This window comes from Lissotriton vulgaris, chromosome 1_1, assembly GCF_964263255.1.
Source record: "Lissotriton vulgaris chromosome 1_1, aLisVul1.2, whole genome shotgun sequence".
Lineage (NCBI taxonomy): Eukaryota > Metazoa > Chordata > Amphibia > Caudata > Salamandridae > Lissotriton > Lissotriton vulgaris.
The window spans coordinates 738,653,421-738,676,003 of NC_141685.1; the positions used below are offsets into that span (position 1 = coordinate 738,653,421).

The following is a 22,583-nucleotide window of genomic DNA, read 5'->3' on the forward strand; positions in this document are numbered from 1 at the left end:
AGACATCCGGGCTCTACATGAACCCCCGCAAATCAACCTTGTGGGTGCTGGGGGGACACACGGATGCCGGGGATTGGGCATCAGCATTACAGGTAGCTGTTGGGGGAGTTAAGTATTTGGGAGTTTTCCTCTCCGAGGTGCCCACTGTCTCCTGGGAGCGGAATGTGGCACTAGTTTGGGAGCGGGTTAAGGCAGATATCAAGACATGGACCTGCATGCCGCTGACCATTTATGGTAGATCGGCCATCTTTAAGATGGTGGCTCTCCCCAGGCTGTTGTATCAATTGCAGAATCATCCATATCCTGTCTCACCCCAATGGTTTAGACAGGTGGACTCTGCGCTGGGGCAATTCCTCTGGGCTGGGGGTGCAGTGCGGGTGGCGGTGCGTACATGCTTTTTGTCTACTTATTGCGGTGGATTAGCAACCTCGGACATCCTTTCATACTACCAGGCCTCCCACCTTCTAGTCCTCCCCCCTCCCCCCCTCCCCCCCCCCTCCCCCAGTCAAACACCATCCAAGTTTTATTAATTGATACTTTCTCAAACAGCAATGGCAATTGAGGCGAGACATGGGCTACATTACAACTCAGCACTCCACTGTCCTTTCCCCAGTGGACCTGCAAACAAATTTACTACAAAACCAATAAAAATAAAATCTTTTTGAACGGGGAAAGATTAGAGTGAGGGTGGACACTTCACATTTATGTTGTTCTTAACAACAGTTCACAAGCCTACCCTAAGGAACGTTTAAAACTGCAGAATTGAGCAAGATAAAATGTATGTTCCTCCAAGTTACAAACACGTTTGAGCCTCGATGCAGTCGTGCCCACTCTTACCCAGAAACCGCAACTAATGCCTAGTAGACAATGTCACATGTTTTTCTTAAATAGCTGCCCAAGTTATACAGGAGTAAGTATACAGATAGACGGAGTCGAATATTGCCAATGGGGTACTGCAGATTACATCGAATACGGTACTGAACTCCCCAAACTATTCACTTGAAGCACAATGTAAAAATGCATTCTTGTACTAGCCAGATATTTACTTTGAGATCCACTTTTGCTCGTCCGGAAAAAAAAGGCCCTTTGAACTTCAAGTTCTGTTTTAACAGTTAATGACAGAACATTTCGTCCCTCCCACAAACAAAGTTGTATGTGCTAACATAGCTTAAAAAAAGTAAAACAAAATTCTGCATTTTATAAAACCTGATAAAAAATAATATTTCAAACTGTACAGTCACCAGAAGTACACAATTATCAAAAAGTCACACATTTCACTTTGCATCTGCAGCTCCTTCAGCTTTCTGTGCCTGATCAGATTTAGCATCGCCGTTTTCTGCTGGGTTGTTTGCTTCTTTGCTGTCCTTCCCCCTTCTTGCCTTTTGGGTGTTTGTCGGTCTTCTTTGGGGCCGCTTTTTAGGTTTTGACTGGCCATGCGCTTTGCGCATGTGCCAAAAAACCTCTTGAGTTGTGTGTGTGGGTTGGGATACGCCCCCTCCTCCGATTGGCTAGCTCCATAAATGGAGGCTAGCCATTGGACGAGGGGCCTGTCCGTCAATGCCGGACCAGACACGGGGGCGTTCCCGAGATTCTTTGGCTTTTGCCTACGTCACGCGACGTCAGCTGAAAGCCGGGAACGCCCCCGAATCTGGTCCGGCATTGCCGGCACCTGCCTTCCTGCTCTGCGTGTTTGTTCCCGCCCCTGCCCCCCCTCCCGCTCTCCGTGCACCTGCCTTCCTGCTCTGCGTGTTTCTTCCCGCCCCTGCCCCCCCCCCCACCCCCCCTCCCGCTCTCCGTGTGTTTGTTCCCACCCTCCCCTCCCGCTCTCCGTGTGTTTTATTTATGCGTGTTCGCAGAAGGGGCATGGGAGGTGAATCTGTCCGTCAACGCGGACCCGTTTTCGTGTTTTTCAGGAATTGTCCCCATCGCCGCCCGGCCCGCGACCAGGAAGTCAGGCAGGCCGGGGGCGGTACTGCGGGACACTCGTCATTCCCCAGGCCGCGCTCTGATTGGCTGCCGGCCCGGGACCTAAGTGGAGGAAGAAGCAGCCTGCAACCTACGCCGGAGACCGAGGAGAGTCCCGAGGAGAGGGAGCTCTTAAGCCGCCGACGAGACCCGGTGAGTGCCTGAGAAGGCATGTAACACGTTAAAGACTATTAAAGTTCTAACGTTTTTGTTACTATTTCACTTTTATGACCCACTTGAGGGCGATGTGCTCTCTCTTATTTCTGCTTCTTTGTTATAGCCTCCAAATGCATGGAAGTGTGTAACTCTGGAGCATAAGTGCGGGGCTCTGGGGTATCTATTTCGGGCACCAAGAGAACGCGAGCAGAAGAAAGGAAGGACTTCTCCAGTGCTTCGGTCTCTTAAATAGTTACGAGACAGAGTGTGTGTTGCTTTTTTTTCGGTGTGATCTGGTCCTGGATGTGTGTTGAAAGCAGCGATGCAGGATGGTGGAAAGACGAAAACAACAAAGTGGATGTCAAGCAACAACCTGGGTTGGTGCGGTCGGATGGGATTAAACGGTGCACAGGAGCAACGCGGGACCAGGTGCATAGCTACTATTGGTGCAGCAGATGCTTTTCTCAACCAGTGCCTCCTTTCCCCTCAGTAAGTGGGGCTCGACAGCCCCGGATGTCTGTGAGCGGGCAAGAATGCTTCAACACCTTGTGCGGGGTCGTAAGCGCTATATAAATACAATTGCGAAACAAGGACACGTTTCGTTCGGGCTTTAGCAGCCCTCGGATCTCTCCCGGCCAGGCTCTGTTTGAACTATGCATTCCGTAGCATAGGAGTACCAGAATTCCAAATTGTGTGGCTTGTCAGACACCTGGGTAGAGCCAACCGCAGCGCCGTCTCACTTTCACCCAAGGGGGAGTGCTTTATCCGCTCGTGTGTATGGCAGTGGCCGCTGAACCCAGTGCCCCCGCCTAAATGCCACAACCCTGTTCTGCGTTGAAGCGCTTGGGGCAGCCTGTCGCCCACCCCCGCTGTTCCAGGCCGGGCCCGTGTGTGTTAGGGTGGCACGAGAGGGGCGCCCGCGTGCATGGAGCCTCGCCGTCGCGCGCTCTCCCAGGTGCACATGATTAGGTCGCGGGGCGGAGCGGAGCACGTCTTTCGGGCCGTTCAAAGGGGAGGCAGAGTTCAGCGGCAAGCCTGGGAGTGGCACCGCGGACTTCCCAGCTCTTCCTCTAGGACTGGAAGAACCTGTCCTGGCACATTCTGCACATTCTGGGCACGAGGAAGCCAGAAAACATTCACTTGCGAGGCGCGCGTACCTGCATATCCAGGGGGCAGACAAGCAAAGAGACTTAACTTTGACGTGCCAGGGCCTGAGGTGCCAGGGCTGTTAAGACCGTTCACGAGTCTCCTAGAGAACCAGGACAGGAGGCACACAAGTCTGTGTTAACCTTTCAAGGTGCTTATCACTTGGTGCCTGAGGCAACTAAGTGTTAACGTTAGAGGCCCTAGCCCCTAGTGCCTTAGAACCTGGAGCATGAAGCCGGCGCTAGTATGAACCCTTGAAGCGCCAGTCCGCTGCAGCTTCTGCCACGAGGCGCCAAGGGCATATCGTTATGGCTGGACACTTCATGTCCCTCTGCAGCTAGGGCGCACTAACCACGAGGTACATTGGCCTGAAACAACTAATCAACTTTGCAATTACCTTTTCAGTTTTGAATAGTCCAGATGCGGAGTCAACCGATTCACATAAGTTTGAAGGGAGTGACCCCTATGGCCCAAAGCATGCGGCAACCTGGCGTATCATATGGCGTTTGTTCACAGCTGAGCACCTGACGCAGCCAGTAAACCTAGTCACTCTGTTGCACAAGGGATAGAACCCGAAGTTCACAAGTTTCCCAGAGTGTACTACATGGGGCAACAAAACCACAATAATTTACTGAGACACAAGTCCAGCAAAGACCATGACCTGAGGCAGTTCTTTCTTGCTAAGAGCATAAGATGTGACCAGGGGCAGTGCTCTGTATTTAGCTGAGATGGGGACGTTGCCTCAGAGAATACCAAAAGCTTAAATATATTTTTGGATTGACCCAGAGCCTCCATCTTGACTAATAATAATGCATACAATCCATGTTAACAAGAGCTAAGTCATGCTGTGTATGTTGCTATATGTGTACAAGAGCTAAGTCATGCTGTGTATGTGTGTATGATACTATATGTGTATTATGCTATGTGTATGTGTGGGTCTGTAGCTGTGTATGCGTGCAGATGTGTCCAGGAGCTGAGTGATGCTGTCTGTGTGTAATGCTATGTTTGTATAATACTGTGTGTGTGTGTGTAACTGTGTCTGTCTGTATAACTGTGCATGTCTGTAGCTGTGTGTGTATGTAGCTGTGTATACAAAGCCTGTCAATGTGTGTAGAGGAGGAGCTGTGTGTGTGTGTGTGTATAGCTCTGTGTACATATACCTACAGGCTCAAAGCTTTGAAGACTTCTAAGAACATTATGGCGTCATCCAACCACATGCAGCCAGTGCTTATTTTGTAAAAGAATCGGTGCGGGCTCCCAAAGCTCTGCTCGGATGTCTGTGGCCTGCGCTATTAAATGTCGTACACCAATCACCAAGGCTTCGTAGTGTTAAATCCAGCTCATGCCTCTCTAATCCACCACGTGGCACTCCCGCCCCCTGTATCTTAGTCAGTATTTGTAAAGTGCAACTCTTGCAGGTTCCTGCTTTATCCCTTTGCAATGTTTTTCTTTCTTTCTTTCTCTTCCTCCTTCTTTCCTTTTTGTGAATTTTCCCCTCTCTTGCTCTCAATAAATGTCTGCAAGAAAATAAGTGCCGGTCTGCAAAAATGAGCCTGTGGGCCCCACCGTCAACCACTGGTTCAAATTAAGCATTGCATGCAGCAGAAACATAAATGACAAAATACATAAATGGTGCCCTGCAACCAGTAATTGAACGGCTTCTCCCCAGAACCGCAGAAGTGAATCGCCTTCAATGGGGAACACCCACTCCTTAGCTCCAAGCAGTCAGTTTAACTTTAAAAGGAACCTTGTTAGACAAATACCGACATCTTTTAAAGAATCTCATCATTCATGAAGAGGGGCAAGAGATTATTTATTTATGTTTACAAAAAACATAAATAAAAATAATGTCAAGAGCAATGCCAATAGCTCTAACTTTAACAAAGGCAAAACCATTGCATTGTAAATGCTTGTTTAGATTTGGGCTCAGCTTTTGGCAGGTTTCGCAGACAATCGCGCCGATCTTCTCTGGGGCTCGTCTTTCACCTTTGACGCCTTAGCATCTCCATCAGCCTTTCTCTTGGGCATGGTTGCGTATTACGAACGGGCAGCAGGTACAGAAGACACCGGACTGGAGTGGATGAGGATTGCGGAGAGGAATCCTACCTTCTAGTTTTGAATGAGTGGTGGTACGGGGATAGGGGAGACCCGGCGTACGCCCTGGAGCACTTTCTGATGGGTGCCCATACGCTTCACACCATACGCGGCGCAGATCCGGAAGACGCTACCACCCATCACGCAGATTGTGTTCCAGATCTGGACACAAGCCTTGAGACGTATGGTGTGGTGGAATACACTGACTAATGAAACCCCCCCTCTGGCGTAATGGCCGCTTGCATGGACTGGCGGCTTTACAGGGCTTCGGTGGTTGGGATAGTCTTGGAATATCTACTTTGGGGGATGTTTTGTCAGGGGCGACACTTAAGTCCTTTCAGGAAATGAGCCAGGAGTTTGGTATGCCCCGATCGCAATTTTTTTTAGGTATCTTCAGTTTTGTCACGCCCTTGCCCCGTGTCTGGTGGGATTGGACCCCCTTCCTGAATTTAGTCCCCTGGGGCCTAAAGTGTTCATGGGAGACTTGGGAACCAAAAAGACATCGCGCATATACCAATCCCTAGTTATGCACTGTGCCCCCTCGCTACAGAAGCTACGAGAGTCTTGGGAAAGGGATGTTGGATCATTGGAAGTGGAAGATAGGAGGGAGGCATTGGCAGGGCCTCGGGGGGCTGCCATCTCGATGCGCCTACGGCTCATCCAGTTTAAATATCTTAACAGGGTGTACTTTACTAGACAACGTTTGTGGCGAGAGGGTCTGATAGCATCCCCGGATTGCCTAAGATGTGGGCACGACATTGGGACATTTATACACACAGTGTGGGATTGCACCTTGCTAGATAGGTTCTAGAAAAGGGTGTGGGATTGTGTATCTGAGGTCCTGGGGTGGGAGCTCCCCCGTACACCGCAGTTGGGGCTCCTGCATGTAATGGATGGAGTAGGAGACAACATATACAAGAGACACCTACTCCTGCTGGGCCTCACACTGGCCAAAAGGGACGTGGCCAGAGCTTGGAAAGACACGCGAGCCCCCTCAGTAGTGGCATGGAAGAGAGGGTTCGACTTCTGCATGGGGCTAGAACAGCAGACATTTGTTGCCTGGGGATGTCGACGGAAACATTATAAAATTTGGAAGCGCTGGGCTGACTTTAGGGGCTTGTGGCTTGAGCCTCCGGTGGATCAGGACCCGCCGGGTGAAATATGATGAGGCTACAAGGGCAGGTGCATGCATCTAGATTGGTACATCTATGAAGAGTTGAAGACGAGTGATGGCGAACGTGCGATGGGGTTGGGTGGGGTTCGGGGGGCGGGGGTTTGGGGGGGGAGTTTGTGGGGTGGGGGGCTGTTCTTTTTGCATTATTTGTATATGTCCTTTGTTTCTCTCCTTTAAAAAAACTGGATTGCAATCTATTTGGTGTGCCTAATTGACCTGCAGACGTCTCTGGGGTACAGAGCTCTGCATACTGTATGCAACCTTTAATAAAATGTGGTTTTTTTTTTTAAAGAACATGGATCATGCATCTGAGCTTGAGGCTATCAAACATTAGGCTAGAGCTCTCCAAACCCACGTTGCCCTTCTTGATTTTCTTACTGTACCTACTGCAACCTAATTTCTTACTGTACCTACTGCAACCTAATTCTTGAGCACCTGACTAATTGATAACGATCTTCCCTTTTTAGGTTTTGCTGCTAACAGCTTGTAGGTGTTTGCTGCTAATGATCTATTGTGACAATACGATTCTTATAGTGGTCTTTGGATCAGTCCACTGCTTACCTCTGGTTGGCTTTCTTGTGAACCCTATTTGAATTCTTCTTATTCAATGGCTTTCCTTCTTGTGTCTGTTCCTCTACTGGAGCACAGGTTCTTTAACCATGCTTTTGACTGGTTAACTTGTATCCTTCCACAACTTCCATTTAGGGATTTATTTTTTTCTCTGATCACTTCATCTGAGTGCATGATTTTCTTCTTCTTCTCTCCCTTATGTGCTGCTTCACCCTTCAAACCATACCCTGCGCTCTCCATTTCCAATGGATAGTTTGCTGTTCCCCCAGCCCTTCTTCATCCCACTCAGTTATGTCTATTTTAGCACCCCAACCAACTCCTCCATAGCTTCTGCCCCACTTGCTCTACTACTAGTCAGCGCTTATTTCATCACCGGCCCGCTCCACTGATCCGCCCCACTCTCAATTTCGATCTTAGATTTTAGCAGGCACAGCCACTTCAATTTGCTACCAGGTGCTCTTTTCCCAAAAAAGATGCACTTTAAAAAATTTAATTTACCGCTCCAAATGGGTGTCCACCATCTTGTATTGGTAAATTAAAACAAAACTGCTGGCACGTCATGACCAATGAGTCCATGAGTCGTGATGTTGGGCAGCCATTGCCTCATGACACATACATGCTTATACATAATGGTTTTGCCAAGACTGTATAGCATTGGCAAAAAGCATTGACAAAGCCAAAAAGTTGGTACTGGCAGCCAGAAGGCTTTGCAAATGCTTGTTGGAAAAAAGGAAGCAACCCAACTTCCATGTTGTTTAAGGCTTTATTTTGTAATGCACCTGAAAGTCACATTCCCATCCAATACTCACCACTGTGATTCAATTAAGAATCTTTAAAAAAGAAAATACACTTTGTCTCTCCCCGCTGTCTTCCTTCCTGTGTCAGTGTTACATTACTGTTTACTTCATCGATGAACTATATTCTATTTACACCCTTTATTTTATCGTCTTATTTTACTTCTGCAATATTGGCAGTTCTATTTGCTTAGTTATCAATGAATGCTCTGGAGTCTCTTACTCACCTTTGAATAAATAGCTTAAAAGCATGAACATGTCAATCATATCAGTGTTCTGGATAAAGTTTTGAAGTGGGAATATTTAGTTTTACTTTGGGGTTAAAATGAAGCCCTACAGAGTAAAAACAGTGCTTCTCATTTACGAAGGAAGCATTTTTGAGTGGTTAAAAAGTGGAAAAAACATTTTATGTATCTGGAAATTCACGAAAGGTGCATTTTTCACCTCATTGAAGCCCCTCTTCAGATGACAAAGCATCCATAGCAAAGTGTTGTCTTGAAGTAGATCAGTACTGTTGTAAGTTATTTGGACACAGTACTAGGACAACGCAGGTTGAAGCGTAGGGTCGAGATCTGTGTATTGATTACTCTGTATACTGTTTTCTGTTAGAAATATCCACCGGATTAGGCAGAGTGAAACAGGACAGTACACGTCAGATGATTCATAGGGTATCTTTTCTTGGCTAGCTGGTGCAATCCCAAAGAGTCACTGGGTATAGTGGTTTTTCCTCACTATTTGAGATGTGATGTCCTCACTGGTGGGAAAAGTAATGTTAAGCCATACAATAAAATACAGTGCCTCAGCCGTCAAATTAATCAGCAATGAAAAAGAGCTGAAGTTTGTGTTTATTGGAAATAAAAGTCTCAGAAATGTATATGCCTGAGCGAAATCCATGGGTAGCTTTGGATGGAATGAACACACTGGCAGACAGAAGTAACAATACTTATCCAATAGGAGCACAATAGATATCCAACAAGCCAATTGGACATCCAACAAGTGGATAGCCTACTTGCCAGAAATGCAAGATTTCTCCATTGCATGAAAGCAGTACTTAGACAGAAAGGGGATATGGCTGAATCAAGCATGGGTCGCCTATGATCTTTATGTATCATTAAATATAAATACAATTCATACTCGGATTTCTTGGATAAGTTTTTTAGTTTGAAAAAATTGGCCAATAATTAAAATGTAGGCTTTGACTAAAAAAGGCTCAATTATAAATTTACAAAATCGCAGATCTGCATGAAACTTCTGAGATGGGGTCCAAAAATTGAGAATTTCGGAATATATATATATATATATATATATATATATATATATATATATATATATATATATATATATATATATATATATATATATATATATATATCCCTCAGTGCCTTTAAACATAGGTAAATGAGGCGAGGGTAAATAGCAGCAACGGCGGGCAACGCTCGTCGACAGGGTTAAAGAGGGCAGCAGGAGCGGACTACAAATACCAAGAACCTCATCGGACCAGCCGACTAAGGCACCCACCAGGGGGGAATCAAGTCATCCAGTTCCTGAGTGAGGAACACGAGAACCATGAGGCCGTGACACCGCTCCTCCCTTCACTGATGCCACTGGCCCCCTTGAGAAAGGTCTCGGAGAGACTGAAATGCATTGGGATACAATTTGGTCAGCAAACTGCTACGGAACAAAAGACTTTCGAAAATTACCTCCAGGAGTGCGACTCACCTTCTTTCCTGTAAAGAAAATTGCTGACATATATATATATATATATATATCTATATATAATGAACAACACATGGCTTGGGGAAAGGAGCCATGAGTAGTATCCTGGCCTTGGAGATCATAAATGAGGATTACTCCTGTTATTTACAAGTGCCGAAAAAGGGCTGAGGCCTTTGCCCTATTTTAGATCTTTGATCTCCCAACTTCTTCCTGCTGAAGGTATGGATGCTCAAGTTGGCATAGGTTCTGTCCGCCCTGGATCCAGGAGACTGGATGGTGGCACTAGACCAGCAAAACAGCCTGGACTTCCTGCTGCAAGAGGGACAAATAGTTCTCCAAAAGAGAATGTGATGTAGGTGGAATAGGCATGGGGGAAGGAATCGCAGGGCTTAGCCCCGTTGGACTATCTGCAAGATCCACCTGCCCAATGTTATGGCTTGCAACCTGCTGAGAAAATTAGTGATTCCTGCCTCCCACAGGGTAGTCTTGTGCTGCTAATGACAAACCAAATAGGCAATGGGTGGAAAGGAATGGCAGGGCATAGCCCTGTTGGACTATCTGCAGGATCCACCTGTCCGATGTAATGGCTTGCAACCTGTGGGGAAAAATAGTGATTTCTGCCTCTCACAGGATGGTCTTGTGCTGCTAATCACAAGCTAAAGCTGCTGCCAGTGGGGCTGGGGACTGGTAAGTCCAGTGCCCCTTCTGGCCTTGATGTGGTCTGTTAGATTCCCTACCCTGGTCTGTTGTTGGGGTGGTGGGCCTTGACGTTGCCTGAAGGCAAAGCCTCTAAGCGATGCCTCAAAAAGGGCAAAATTGTTGAGGATACTGCCTTGCGGGTGTGGAAAGTTCAATGGAGCATGCAGTAGCTCTACCCTCTTTAAAGTGCCCTAGGACAGAGTCGGCCTTCTTGCCAAAGAGGCAAGAGACATCAAAATGCATATCCATGAGCGAAGCCTGAACGTTACCCAAGAAGCCTGTACATCCCACTCATGTGTGCGGCAGGAACACCATCTTAGTGCCAAATACTCTGCCTAAGCACTTTGTCATGTCCATGCTGGACTAGAAGATGTACTTTGCCGCATCCTGGCCATCTTCAGGTGCCTGCACTGAACTGGCACAAAATTCTTCCAAACTTCTGCTAGAATCTCAGCCACTGAGGCTCATAATGCATGGGAGTACCTTCCTAGTAAACAGCTGGCATTGACTGACCGGAGATTGAGTTTAGTGGAAGAAAACATCCTCTTCCTAAACGTGTCAATTATTTTTGACTCTCTGTTCAGGGGTTTTGGCAAAAGAATTGGGGGTTAACCATACCAGTGGGTGCCTGTACTACCAGGCTCTCATCACTGGGGAGGCTGCATCTAGAAGGCATGGTCACCAAGAGCGGGACTGTGACGACTTGTCACTTGTCTGTTTACTGGTGGGCAAGGGCAGGGTTTGGCCCAAGTGCCAAGAAGTGTGCCAGTCAGGGTGATGAACTGCAGTAGGGTTCAGAGGAGGATTTCCAAGTTGAAACACTTCCATGAGGATGTTTGTTTTTACTTCGACAGAAGGCAATTGTAGATCTAGGACTTCTGCGCTTTCTAATCACCACGGTAAACAAAGTAGACTCTTCTATGGAAGGGTTTGGCGGGATTGGGGGAACCAGCTCCATGTTAGGAAATGTGCCAAGCTCACTGGTTTCTTGTAAATCCGCATAAAAAGTATCATCATAATTTGTGGGGAGAATTAATCCCCACCATCATCATCATCATCATCATCATCACCCGCACCAAAAGCTGGATGGCTCTTGTCACAGTCCGATCCAAATACTTGCTGGAGCACAGGAGGGCAGTTCAGAGGCAAAGGTGCAGTTTTGTCAGTACATCGTTTGAACACTCAAATCAAGGGGTTGAATGGTGAGATCCCTAGGTTACATATGGGTTCGCAGTAACATCACCCTCCTCGATATGTTGTCCCCTACTCCATCCATTACATCACCCTCCTCGAGGCCTAAATAGATAATATATACATATATACATCAGCTACCAGGGAGAACTGTAAATCATAGACACCTTATGTTGTAAACCTGGTTGATCATTATTTTTTGCCTCTAGATATCCTTTGTAACACACTGCCCCTGAAGACCATCTAATAAGGTCTCCCGCAAGTTCATGCATAGGAACACAGGGATGAATATAGTTAATCACTCATATGACCATTTTTATAGTGCTTTTCCTCCCCATGAAGACGGTGTCCTGCATATTCATGTGAAAGAACACTGGGACAAATTTAGTTTATTACTCACATGACCAATTTAAGGGTGCCTTTAAGTTTCCCACTGGATTTACCAAACATATAACTACAAGGTATGACTGTTTTTAACATTTCATAGTTCATTTTTTATTTATTATATCGTTTTTGGTGTTAGTGCCATCTACGACTGCTCACTAAAATGTTTCTCTTCCACAAGAGCCATCAACTCTTCAATCATCAATTGCAGATAGCTTATAGGGCCGCTAGATTTTGTCAAAAGGCACTGCAGCTAATACAAAACACCGAGAAAAAGGATACCAAAGGCCTGATCCTGGATGCGTGAAGTGTAACGAACAGACACATTGAAATTCCTTCCACAATTACATTAAATACATGGACTTCCAGAAAGCTTTCTTTTTTAACTACTCGAGAATTTGTAAATTTTTAAAACGTGTTTTTATGCAACAATATTGTAAAGGTTTTAATTAACTACACACAATAAAAATGTACTACTGCCATCAACTCTGTAGAAGAAATTTAACACATCCTGTAACTACGATAATGAATGCATTCCAAACACGATAGCGCTTCACGCAGGACTACATGTGTGCAGGATGCTCGTGATGTGGGGAGTAGCCATCCTTAGCCTTGAAAATTGCAATGTTGCTCGTGATAATATTCGGAGGCGGTACAGACAATAGACACTCTGGTGGGATGCTCTCTTCACGACATAGGACTCATTGCAGCCAGAGTCCGGAAGCTTTAACCACCTCTCACAGCTCATCACTAACTTTACATATATTTTTGTTTATCCTAGCGTGTGACTATAGGGGTACCTTATGTACTTTTATCTGAGGGGCCATACAAAACCTCTAATTAGGATAAAACTGAGAGTGAGTGTGTGATAGCCTCATAAATGTACTGCGTGGGGTGATTTCCAAATGTGCATTATCACTTCTTTGCCTGCGTTTGCAGTAATTTTTGTTGTTTGTCTACGAAGCACAAAATCTTCTGGAACCATACAAACTCGGAAACCCATCTGCTACGCTAATGTTAGACAGATGAGGCAAACCCAATGATGAAGCTCGCCATCTAGATTGGTGGGTGAGGGTTTGCCATATATTTTTCATAAAATCCACGCCAGACAGAGTACCCACCAATTTAGGTATATTCATTGGTAGTAGTACCCTTATGTCCAGATTATTTAGGAGTGTTTTCAGTCAGAATGTAAGAGGGCCAAACGCGTAGGAATTTAAGTTGAGAGAAGCTTTGGCAATAGTTTATACGGATTCAAACCTAAAGCAGGTCTGGGGCTCACAGGACCGCACCAAAAGCAGACCTGCCAGCGCTAATCCGACAAGGGTCCTTCACTTTTCTATGGGGTCTGAATGCATGCCTGAGGGAGCTGACAGGGTGCTGAATATGCATAGCCGTGACTCCTTAAATGCCTCAATCAGTTGTGTCATCATGGACTGACCTGTAAATTCGAATTGTATCATTATAACCTGTGGAATAAGTTTCTCAGTAGGTAACTAGTATACTTAATGTCTTTGTGGCTTCTCAGATTAAGTGACGAGGCTGGGAAGAAGCCTAATTGCACTTCTTGCGTTTCTTTTTGGACTTGGACTTACCCGAAAACTTGGAATGGGACGACAAGCTGTTGCGGGACTAGTTCTGAGAACAGGAATGGGTCTAATTCCTTTACATCGCGCGAGAGCGGCATTTACGAGACTTCCTTCTGTGCTCGGCACCATACAGATTGGGTTTGTGGTCCCGACATGCTTTTAAGGGTGCTTTAGGGCACCCTCCTAGCAGACTGCGCCTTAGCCTGTCCCTAAACACCAGAGACAGACCTTGTGAGGATCTGTCACCAGCATATGTTTGCGACAGTCCCTCCAAGACTTAAACCCTGTAGTTTTAGGAGGGGACATATTGCCTTGCACACTAGAAAGAATTTAAGATAAATAAGATTGTCAACTAACAAGTAAAAAAAATAAGGGCTAACACGAGATCAGCATACAAAGACGTGAAAAGAAAGGAACTGGCGACAGAGTTCTGGGGTGCACCTAAATATGGTTGGTTCCAGTCCTTACATGCAGGGTGCAGCTGAGTTGACCGGGAGCAGCACAAAACCACTTACTGGCTTACAGCGGCTATGCCGAAAAACCTGGATACAGTCTATTGCCTGGTGCAATACTATAGGTGAGGAATGTGTGGCTACAAATATCCATCAGTAACTATATATTTGATAGGTTATTTTCAGTATGTTAACCACAAAAAACTACTAAAGCATTCTGCCACCTTCAGGCAACGTACACACTACAAAAAACGATCAATAAATAGTAGAGAAGGTGAATAAAGAGAAAAGAGGAAAGAAGAGTACAGAAAACTAGAGACCAGGTGAAAAGGACAAAGAGGAAGGGGTTGTAGAGATGAAAGCTCTCACGGGACCCACCAATACTTGCCTTCAAACAATTTTGTGTCATCCATTAAGCGAAGGCCTCTTGTCTGGGTTCCATAACTTCGACTATTATTTATGTATTGCAGTTTCATATAGCGCGAACTCGACCCAAAGTTCTTGGAGCACTTGACATGAGCGTCCGTTCCTTACATAAGGATACATTGATTTAGGGAGGCACAGGGAGATTAAGTGATGTGGAGCGACGTCGAGACTAGAACCTGGTTGCCCGGTTTCAAAGTTGACCACTTGCGTTACGCAGGATGAAAGGGTCTGAGGGAAGTAAGGATCTGGCGTAATGGTCAGAGCTGCTGTCTTTTGGAACTGGGGAACCAGGTTTGAGTTTCGGCTCGCTAAACATCCTGTGATTCTGGCCAAATCTCTTAACCGTGTATAACGTAACTGGTGCTCATGTAAAGATCTCCAATACCTTCGTGTCGAGTTCGCGCGTTATAACCCTGTAAAAAAAATAAGCCTGCGCTACATAGAACACTTCATTAATAAATAAATTAACATTACCGATTTACAAGCAAGAATAATTGAACGTCTCCGAAGTACTGAGTGTTTTGTTTGAGTCCCACTATTACCCATAAAGCGCCCCCATAGATCGCGAAATCAATGTCTTTCTTCACGCGCCCCCACGCCCACGAGTAGCACAAACTGGATATTTGGGGCGAGCAATGTCCCGCGCGCACAGCAAAGCCTCGATAACGTCCAAGTAACCGGCTTGTAAAGTGGCAAGAATACTTACACCCCCCCCCCCCCCCCCCCATCACTGGAGACCCACGTACCTGTCATTTAACAAATCGGATAAATGGCCAGAAACCCCCCTCCCCCAGGCCTCCACTCGAGAGGGGGCCGCATGTCAGCTCCTAAACAGCCCCGTGTCTGGCGGTCCCCAGTGGGAGGCAGGTCCCAGCGCACTCAAGAGTCACTGATTGGATTAACAGCCTAATTCCCAGCAGATGAATGGAATACTGATGTCCTGTCATCCCGGGGACACAATCTGTTCTGGCTTGCAGCAGCGTTAACCCTTTCCTGCCTGGGTTTGCACTGTTCGGCACATGTAGCACAGCAGCCCGGGCCCTTTCTGTGCATCTGGCATTGCAGCACGTCGTCCACCCACCCCTTCCCCAGCGTACAGCACTGCAATAGGGCACACCTTTTCCTTAGCTCACTTCACTGCAGCAGGTTGAACCCATCCACCAGGTTACTGTGATGCTGAAGCCCAATGAATTCATTCCTCAGTTCCCGCAAAAGTCCATCCTCAGCAAAGATACAGCAGCAGTGCTAGCCCTTTTCCCGGGCACCCTGTACACTCCATTAGGACCACCCTTTCTCAAGATACCGTGCTGCAGCAGGTCTAATCATTCTTCAGTGTATTACACTGTGGCATGACCTACGCTTGACCGGCTGACTGCACTGCAGCAGACGTAGCTCGGTGAACTGCACTAGATCTCATTATTTCCAGCTCACTGCACTTTAGCAGGTCTAAGCTGTATACTTAGCTCGCTACACTGCAGCAAGCCCAGCTGGTCCCCGGCACAATCCAGTGAAGCACGCCCAACTCCTCCCCTTCTTAATGCGTTACAGCCGACTCAATGCGTCCTCAGCCCACTGCCCTGTAGCACACCCATCTCATCCTCAGGTTACTGCACTGTAGCAGACCCAACCAGGCCTCAGTTTGCTACAATCGGTGCCTAATTTGTAGGTCTGGGCAGTGAACTCTGCTCTGTTTGCAGAGTATTTTGTGCTCTGTGGAGCTCGCAGAGTTCCCAAAAACTCCGCAAGCATAGCAGAGTTTTTTCCTCATTCACCAACAGTAAGTTGCTGAGCGCGAGCAAGGAAAATTCAACGTAAGACTGCTTCCCATCGAGATTTATCAACATGGGCGGTCGCGGATGGCCGCTACCGCTCGCGTTGAGAAATCTTCTGTACGCGTTGGGTAAGCTGCCACTTGAGTATAACATCTATGAGAGCGGCAGAAAGAAGCAGTGCCCTCTTGCGTTGCGCGTGATGGCATTTGCGCTGATTTTACAGTGCAGGACAAACACCGGTACTAAAAATCAGTGCGCAAGGCGCAAGATAACACGTCGCAGTTCACGAAACTCCGCGTAGCTTGGAGAAGTTTTTTGTCATTTCACAAAGTTCCGCGTAGCAGAACTCTGCCCAAACCTACTAATGTGTAAAAAAAAAAAACCTCATGTGCCAAGGCCCTCGTCAGGAGGCCACTGCAGCTTGCACCACCCATGCCCCAGGTAGTGTCTCCAGTGGCAGAACCAACACAACTACTGACCACCACCCCCTACAAGTGGGACAATTCCAGGTCCTAAAGTTACAAGAATGTCTTAAGCAACAGGTATTAGTTATTAATAATGTATATTGAATGAATAAACAACTGTTGTGTTCGTCTGTAATTCAGACAAAGTCTACCACATGGTGGCGCTCTGTTATTAAGCGCGAGTTTTTACAATTAAGTGGCGGTGCTGAGCACCGGAAACCGCGGCTCAAATTAAGTACGGACTTCAATGCAGCAGATGGAACCCTTCCCCAGTTCTTGGATGGTGGGATACACAACCTGTCGCACCTCACAGAAATCCAGCAGCCATGACTCTTCCTCAACTCACTTCAGCGCAGTGAGCCCACCTCTTACTCAGCTCACTATAGTTCAGGGGCCCTAGTCCTTCTTCGGTTAACTGCAATGCAGCCAGTCTGACTTTTCATTACTTTCCTAGAATGTGGTTGCCTGATGTTACCCAATTTCTTTGTCCTGTATTAGAGTAAGCCTTTCACACAGTCTCTGGCACAAAAAATTCCTCAACAAACAACAATGCAACAGAGGTAACCTCTTCTCCCACTCTCCACATTGTAATGTGCCATAACCGTCTTCCACTCGCTACACTTCAGTAAGACTAAACCTTGCTTAGCACACTACACTGCTGCAGAACCAACACTGACGCAGGGTCAGTCTTTCCTGAGCTTCTTAGACTACAGCAAGACTAACGCCCTGCTCAGTCCAGCACATTGCAGCAGGGTTAACCCTTGCTTAGCTTACTATAATGCAGTAGGACCAACCCTCAGTCAGTTCACTGCCCTACAGTTTCCATAGCAGTAGTAAATGCCACAGTGCACCTGTTGACAGCGGGTGCACCACTACCTTGCCAGCATCAGGGCTTCTAAGCCTCTTGATCGGATAAACCTTGCTGTGTCCCTAACAAAGGCCTAAACCAGACATCGCTTTTTTGTTAGTACACATCATACTATCGCTACAAAAGGTACATTTAGACCTAGGAAAACAACAAAGGCTGGCGAAAATCAGAGGAGAAAAAAATGCAGGAGTTTGCAAGGACTCCAACCACCATTGCATAATCCATATATTTAATAAAGTGATGGATCGGTTCAACCACTGAAGTAACAGTGCCTTGACATGGGCTCTGTTATGGGCTTTTTAGGGATAGATTTCTGTCCCTCCAGGCTTCTAGTTTTTTTTAATTTTGCGGCAAAGATGCTAGAAGCAGAAGTTCGCTTTGCACTGGAGTTTTAGACTCTGAGGTCTGTGCTAAGCTAAGCTTTGGTGAACTGCAAGACGCAGCCTTTTGGGCTGACAAGTTATTTCAAGAGTCCCTCAGATCAGGTGCAGTTTGCAGCGCTCAGGGCAGTTTGCAGTGCTCGGGCTGCACCCATGGAACAAGCTTCCAGGGGATGTGCTCTAGCTATCTATTTACTGGCCCCTTTTGGACACAGTTATTGGACTTCACTAGGTTATCCTGAAGCACTGCTTCCTGGACAACTGTCACTGCACTGACATGCGTTTAGGTTCGTGGTATGCACCCTTCAATTTAAATAAAAAACACATAGGCAGAAGATGAAACTTGATGGCTGAGCCTGAAGGTATGTTTGCATGAAATGAGAGAAGGCCCAAACAAGTTCATCTAAGCATATTTTTTGTGGAACAATAATAATGATGAATAATGATTTATATGATGAATCCAATATACAAATAATGATTTAACACAGCTGAAGGTAAAACAAGTTTAATATGATGTGTAGAAGTGTTATGTTGAATGACATGTACGAGGAACGGAATAACTAACTCCACTAAATGACATAATTTAGTAGTGCCACATTTTATGAGAAAACGCCATAATGGATATTATAGACGCAGTTCTTTCACTCACTCCTGTATTAACCTCTCCAATCCAGGCCCCCAGCGCATCTGCTCTCCTCATTGGCTCTGCGGAAGTGAAGACAACTGGTGTAATGGATTTTTACTGATGAGCGCAGAATGAACTTTCTAGTGTTCCCAACTGAAACAGTTTCCATGGCCCTTGCGCTGTGGTTCTCTTGCTGAGCATACGCTTGGCGCATTATTGTTGAAATAATACATATTAGTAGAACATCTCCGGACGGAGGTAGCACAGAAGACGTTCAATGCTTAGTTAAAAATGAGATAGTTCTCATGAACTTAAAAGGATGACATGTTCCATTCTGATTTGCCAAGTATTGTTACTTCTGATCATGCCACGATGATTTAGCAGTTTCCCATATTCTGTAATGCAAGAATTGTGCATAAGAACCCCTTGTTTTGGGGGGTGAGCCATGAGACTTTCCCTGCTTCTTGGGATGCTGCCTGTTTCCTTTCTGATTTTGATACTCACTTGGGACATTAAATTATTTCTGATTTTTAATGCTTTTTATAACTCTGCATTTGAGCCTTCATGTCATTTGTTCTGTAATGCATGATTTTTGAGATTTTTGAAGTTAACCCTTTCACTTTCCCCTGATAAAGAACACAGTTTTTGAGTGGTCCTAGTTGCTTATTTATTCTACTCTGCTAATCGAATGTTGAAGAGGGTGCCTTTTCATGCAAGATCAAAATGAGGCAGAACCATCTGAAATTTTGCGGAATCCTGATTACTGGGGAATGTTCCAGAATATTGGGGTACATAACTGGTTTGAATTGATTTTGAATTTAAAATTATTTATATAGCGCACGTTCACCAGCGGTTTCATGGCGCTACAACTGACAGATATCAGGGCGGGAGTGGCAGAAACTAAGTTAAAAGGAATCAGGACTGCTGGTAGACTAATTAAAAAATGTAGTAAACAAGTGAGCTTTGAGCTGGTTCCGGAATTGCGGATAGAGAGTTAAGGCTCTAAGCTCTGGAGGCAGGGAATTCCAAAAGAGTGGAGCAAGGGTCGCAAATTTCGATCCTCCCCATTTCTTCCTCCGGAACAGCTGGACTGTGAGAAGAGATTGAGTGGATGAGCGCAGTTCCCTAGTAGGAACATAGGGGATGATTTCAGATGAGATAAAAGCCGGTGCCGTGCCCAGTCATGCTTGGAAGGTGATAGAGGCAAGCTTAAACTGGACACGTTCACGGACTGGGAGCCAATGTAGAGACTTGAGCAGGGGAGTGACGTGGTGGGACTTTGGTAATTTAAACACCAGGCGCGCCGCCTGGTTCTGGATCTGCTGCAAACGCCTTAAGCTATATGCAGGTATACTTGCATATAGGGCGTTGCCGTAATCCAGGCGGGAGATGACCATTGCCAGGGTGATCAGTTTCAGAGCGTCAAAAGAAAACAAACGGGACACCTTGCGTATAGTGCGCAGTGAAAGAAAAGAAGAAGACACCACAGAACTAACCTGGGAGTGAAGGGTGAGCTGGGAATTGAGTTTAATGCCTAATGTTTTTACTGAGGTGGAGGGGACAGGTGGAGAGCCTAGGGAAGGGGGCCAAAACAAAGGAGACCAGGGACTGGATGAACCACCCGTCAACACCAGCTCAGTCTTGTCTGGGTTGAGTTTCAGATGGTTGTGGTTCATCCAGTCCCGGATATGAATCATAATAGATTGGAAATTAAGAACAGAAGCAGGGGAAGAAGACAGATTGAAGACCAGTTGGTTTGACATATGCAAAGCAAAGTCTCGAGACAGGTAGATGCTAGCATTTAAAGGAGTAAAAGCATCTCTGCATGACTGTTATACAGAGCTACTCAGCTAAAGAAAGGTTTGATACTTCAGTCTGCAATGCTTCTGCTTGCTGCCAAGTCAAAGAATGCCACAACTTTCATAAATGAATTTTCTGTATTCCAAGGGTTGCTCTTTCAAAGCGGAGTTGCTCAGGGATTTACACTCCTCGCCATATCAAAAGTATTGTTTTACTTTCTTTGGAGATCAGCTGAAACAGTAGGGTTTGTAACGACCGCATCAATAAAGGCAGGAACCCGTAATGAAAACAGTGGTCGCTATTAGACGGCAAGGTGGAGCCTCTACAGAAGAACCCTGGCAGTCAGATGTCTCTGAGCGGCCTTCTCCCGAAAGGAAGTCAGAGAAAGACTAATGAGTCTACCCTTTTCAAGGTTATACCTATCCTAATTCACCCACAGCGACATTCCAACAAATCCAAGAAGAGCCAGACAAGTCACCATGGCTAGCCAGACATACTGTGTGCTGCCTGCCCTGTAACCATGTGTCCTTTCCACCGTTCAAAATGCTATGAAACAGATAAGAGTAGCATACAGTGCTCACAAAACCCAGGTCTGGGGGAAGTTGCAGCATATATCCTTTTGAGCACTTAAAGCTGAAGAGAGACTGCCATAGGAACAGCTTGGTCACTTCTAAGAAAAGCGCGAGCTGGTTGCAAAGAACCACCTGGCCACTCAGTAAAATGTGCTGCCACCGTCTTTTGTTCGGCTGGATCAACATTGTGAACTGCAGCACGGTCTGAGGTAGGTGCCAGGGCAGTGGTTTCATGGCTGCAGTAGTGAGGCTGATGGACGTACAGCCAGTGGTGAACAGCTTTGGATCTGCAAGCTAGGAACCATACTGGTCCTTTCCACAAGCCATGCCTATGGCATGCAGTATGAGGTTGCTCGGACATTCAATGCAAAGCTTTGTGAGTGAGTGCAGAATGGGCAAAGATGCTAACTGGGTTTTACTGGAAAATCTGACACTCTCCTTCTCACACAACGGCTAGGAGAGCCTTGCCATTTACAAGGGCCGATCATGAGTGAATATTAGTTTGGGGAAGGAGGTACACATTGCACTATAGCTCCGACTTGGTCACAGATTTCTTGAGTAAATCTCCCCACAGATATCCAGCAATCACGGATTAGGAGACCTCCAGAGAGATTCTTGGATATTATGCTACGTGGAAATCATCAGTGATGGGAGTGCTGCAGGGGTTGTCAGCCTGGATAGCTTCACAGACATGTACGACCACAAAGCTCAGAAATTAGATGAACAAGAACTGATGCAGCATTACATCACTAACATTTGTTTATAGGCGTTCTCCCAATGCTCTGTCAGGAAATGTTCACAGTCCTTGCTGTGGTCATGTCGTGCCTTGATTACTGCAGTAGCATTTACACTGGCCGCTGAAGTAACTCTTTCTCAATAAACTCCAAAGAGCCCGGATCTGTGCTGCCATTCTATTGTTTGGCCTGAAACAACATGATCATATAAAGCTGGCATTAAATTTTTCCACCAGCTTCCCAGTAAAATAAATACTGATCTTTAAAACAATTCATCTAGTTTATAGAGTGTTATATTTCCACTCTAAACTACTTCGCCAAGTAGTTTGTGTCTTTTCAACATAAGGCGAAGTGCCACCAACCAAAATCTACTGAACATTTTTATGTCTAAATACAAGAAATTCAAGGCAAGGGGACTTCATATGCAGAACTCTTTAAGGAACTCTCTACTACGACAGCTGTAATATGGCTCACCTCAAATGTAGTATGTCCCAAAATATACACCGCAACACCATGGTATATGGTTACCTTTTTCCCACAAGCTAGCAAGTTAACAGTCCAATCAATAAACTTTCTTCTTTCACACTGGCCTGGGCCAAACACTGATAAGTCTTCTACATCCCAGGCTCCCATGACTTTGTTGGTACTTCTCACAAGTTTTGTCACCATTTGTTTTGGGATCATATGGATGTATTCTCCAACATATTCCATCATTTGCTGGTTGACTGTTTCGTTCATCTATCTCCCGTAGTTTAAAAAAAATATTCTCACATCACTCTATCACTATCCCACCACACTCTGAAGTTCCTAGAAGACGGCAATCCATGAAAAGCAGCCCTAACTCTGGGCGTGGGCCCCAGATTTGATAAGAGTATACACAGTAGACAGAGATGAACTCAGACTATAAGAAATAGAGGAATCTTTGTGCTGAGGAGGTGAGAACAACTATTGGCCCAATGTAGATTATTACAATGGCAATTTTTTTTTATTTATGAAGAAAGTGAAACATTTT

The 22,583-nt window shown here is 45.9% G+C and overlaps 2 protein-coding genes across 2 annotated transcripts in view; both read right to left on the reverse strand.

Moving 5' to 3' along the window:
• Window positions 1-22,583, reverse strand: part of ACBD6 (acyl-CoA binding domain containing 6) — a 357,145-nt gene that overhangs the window by 43,572 nt on the left and 290,990 nt on the right. The window lies entirely within an intron of this gene.
• LOC147747742 (non-histone chromosomal protein HMG-17-like) lies at window positions 1,179-5,356 on the reverse strand. The gene is made up of 2 exons (XM_086934805.1): window positions 5,206-5,356; window positions 1,179-1,427 (listed from the first exon to the last, which is right to left on the reverse strand). Exons 1-2 carry the CDS (start codon window positions 5,293-5,295, stop codon window positions 1,275-1,277), a joined length of 243 nt encoding a protein of 80 aa, XP_086790931.1. The 5' UTR covers window positions 5,296-5,356; the 3' UTR covers window positions 1,179-1,274.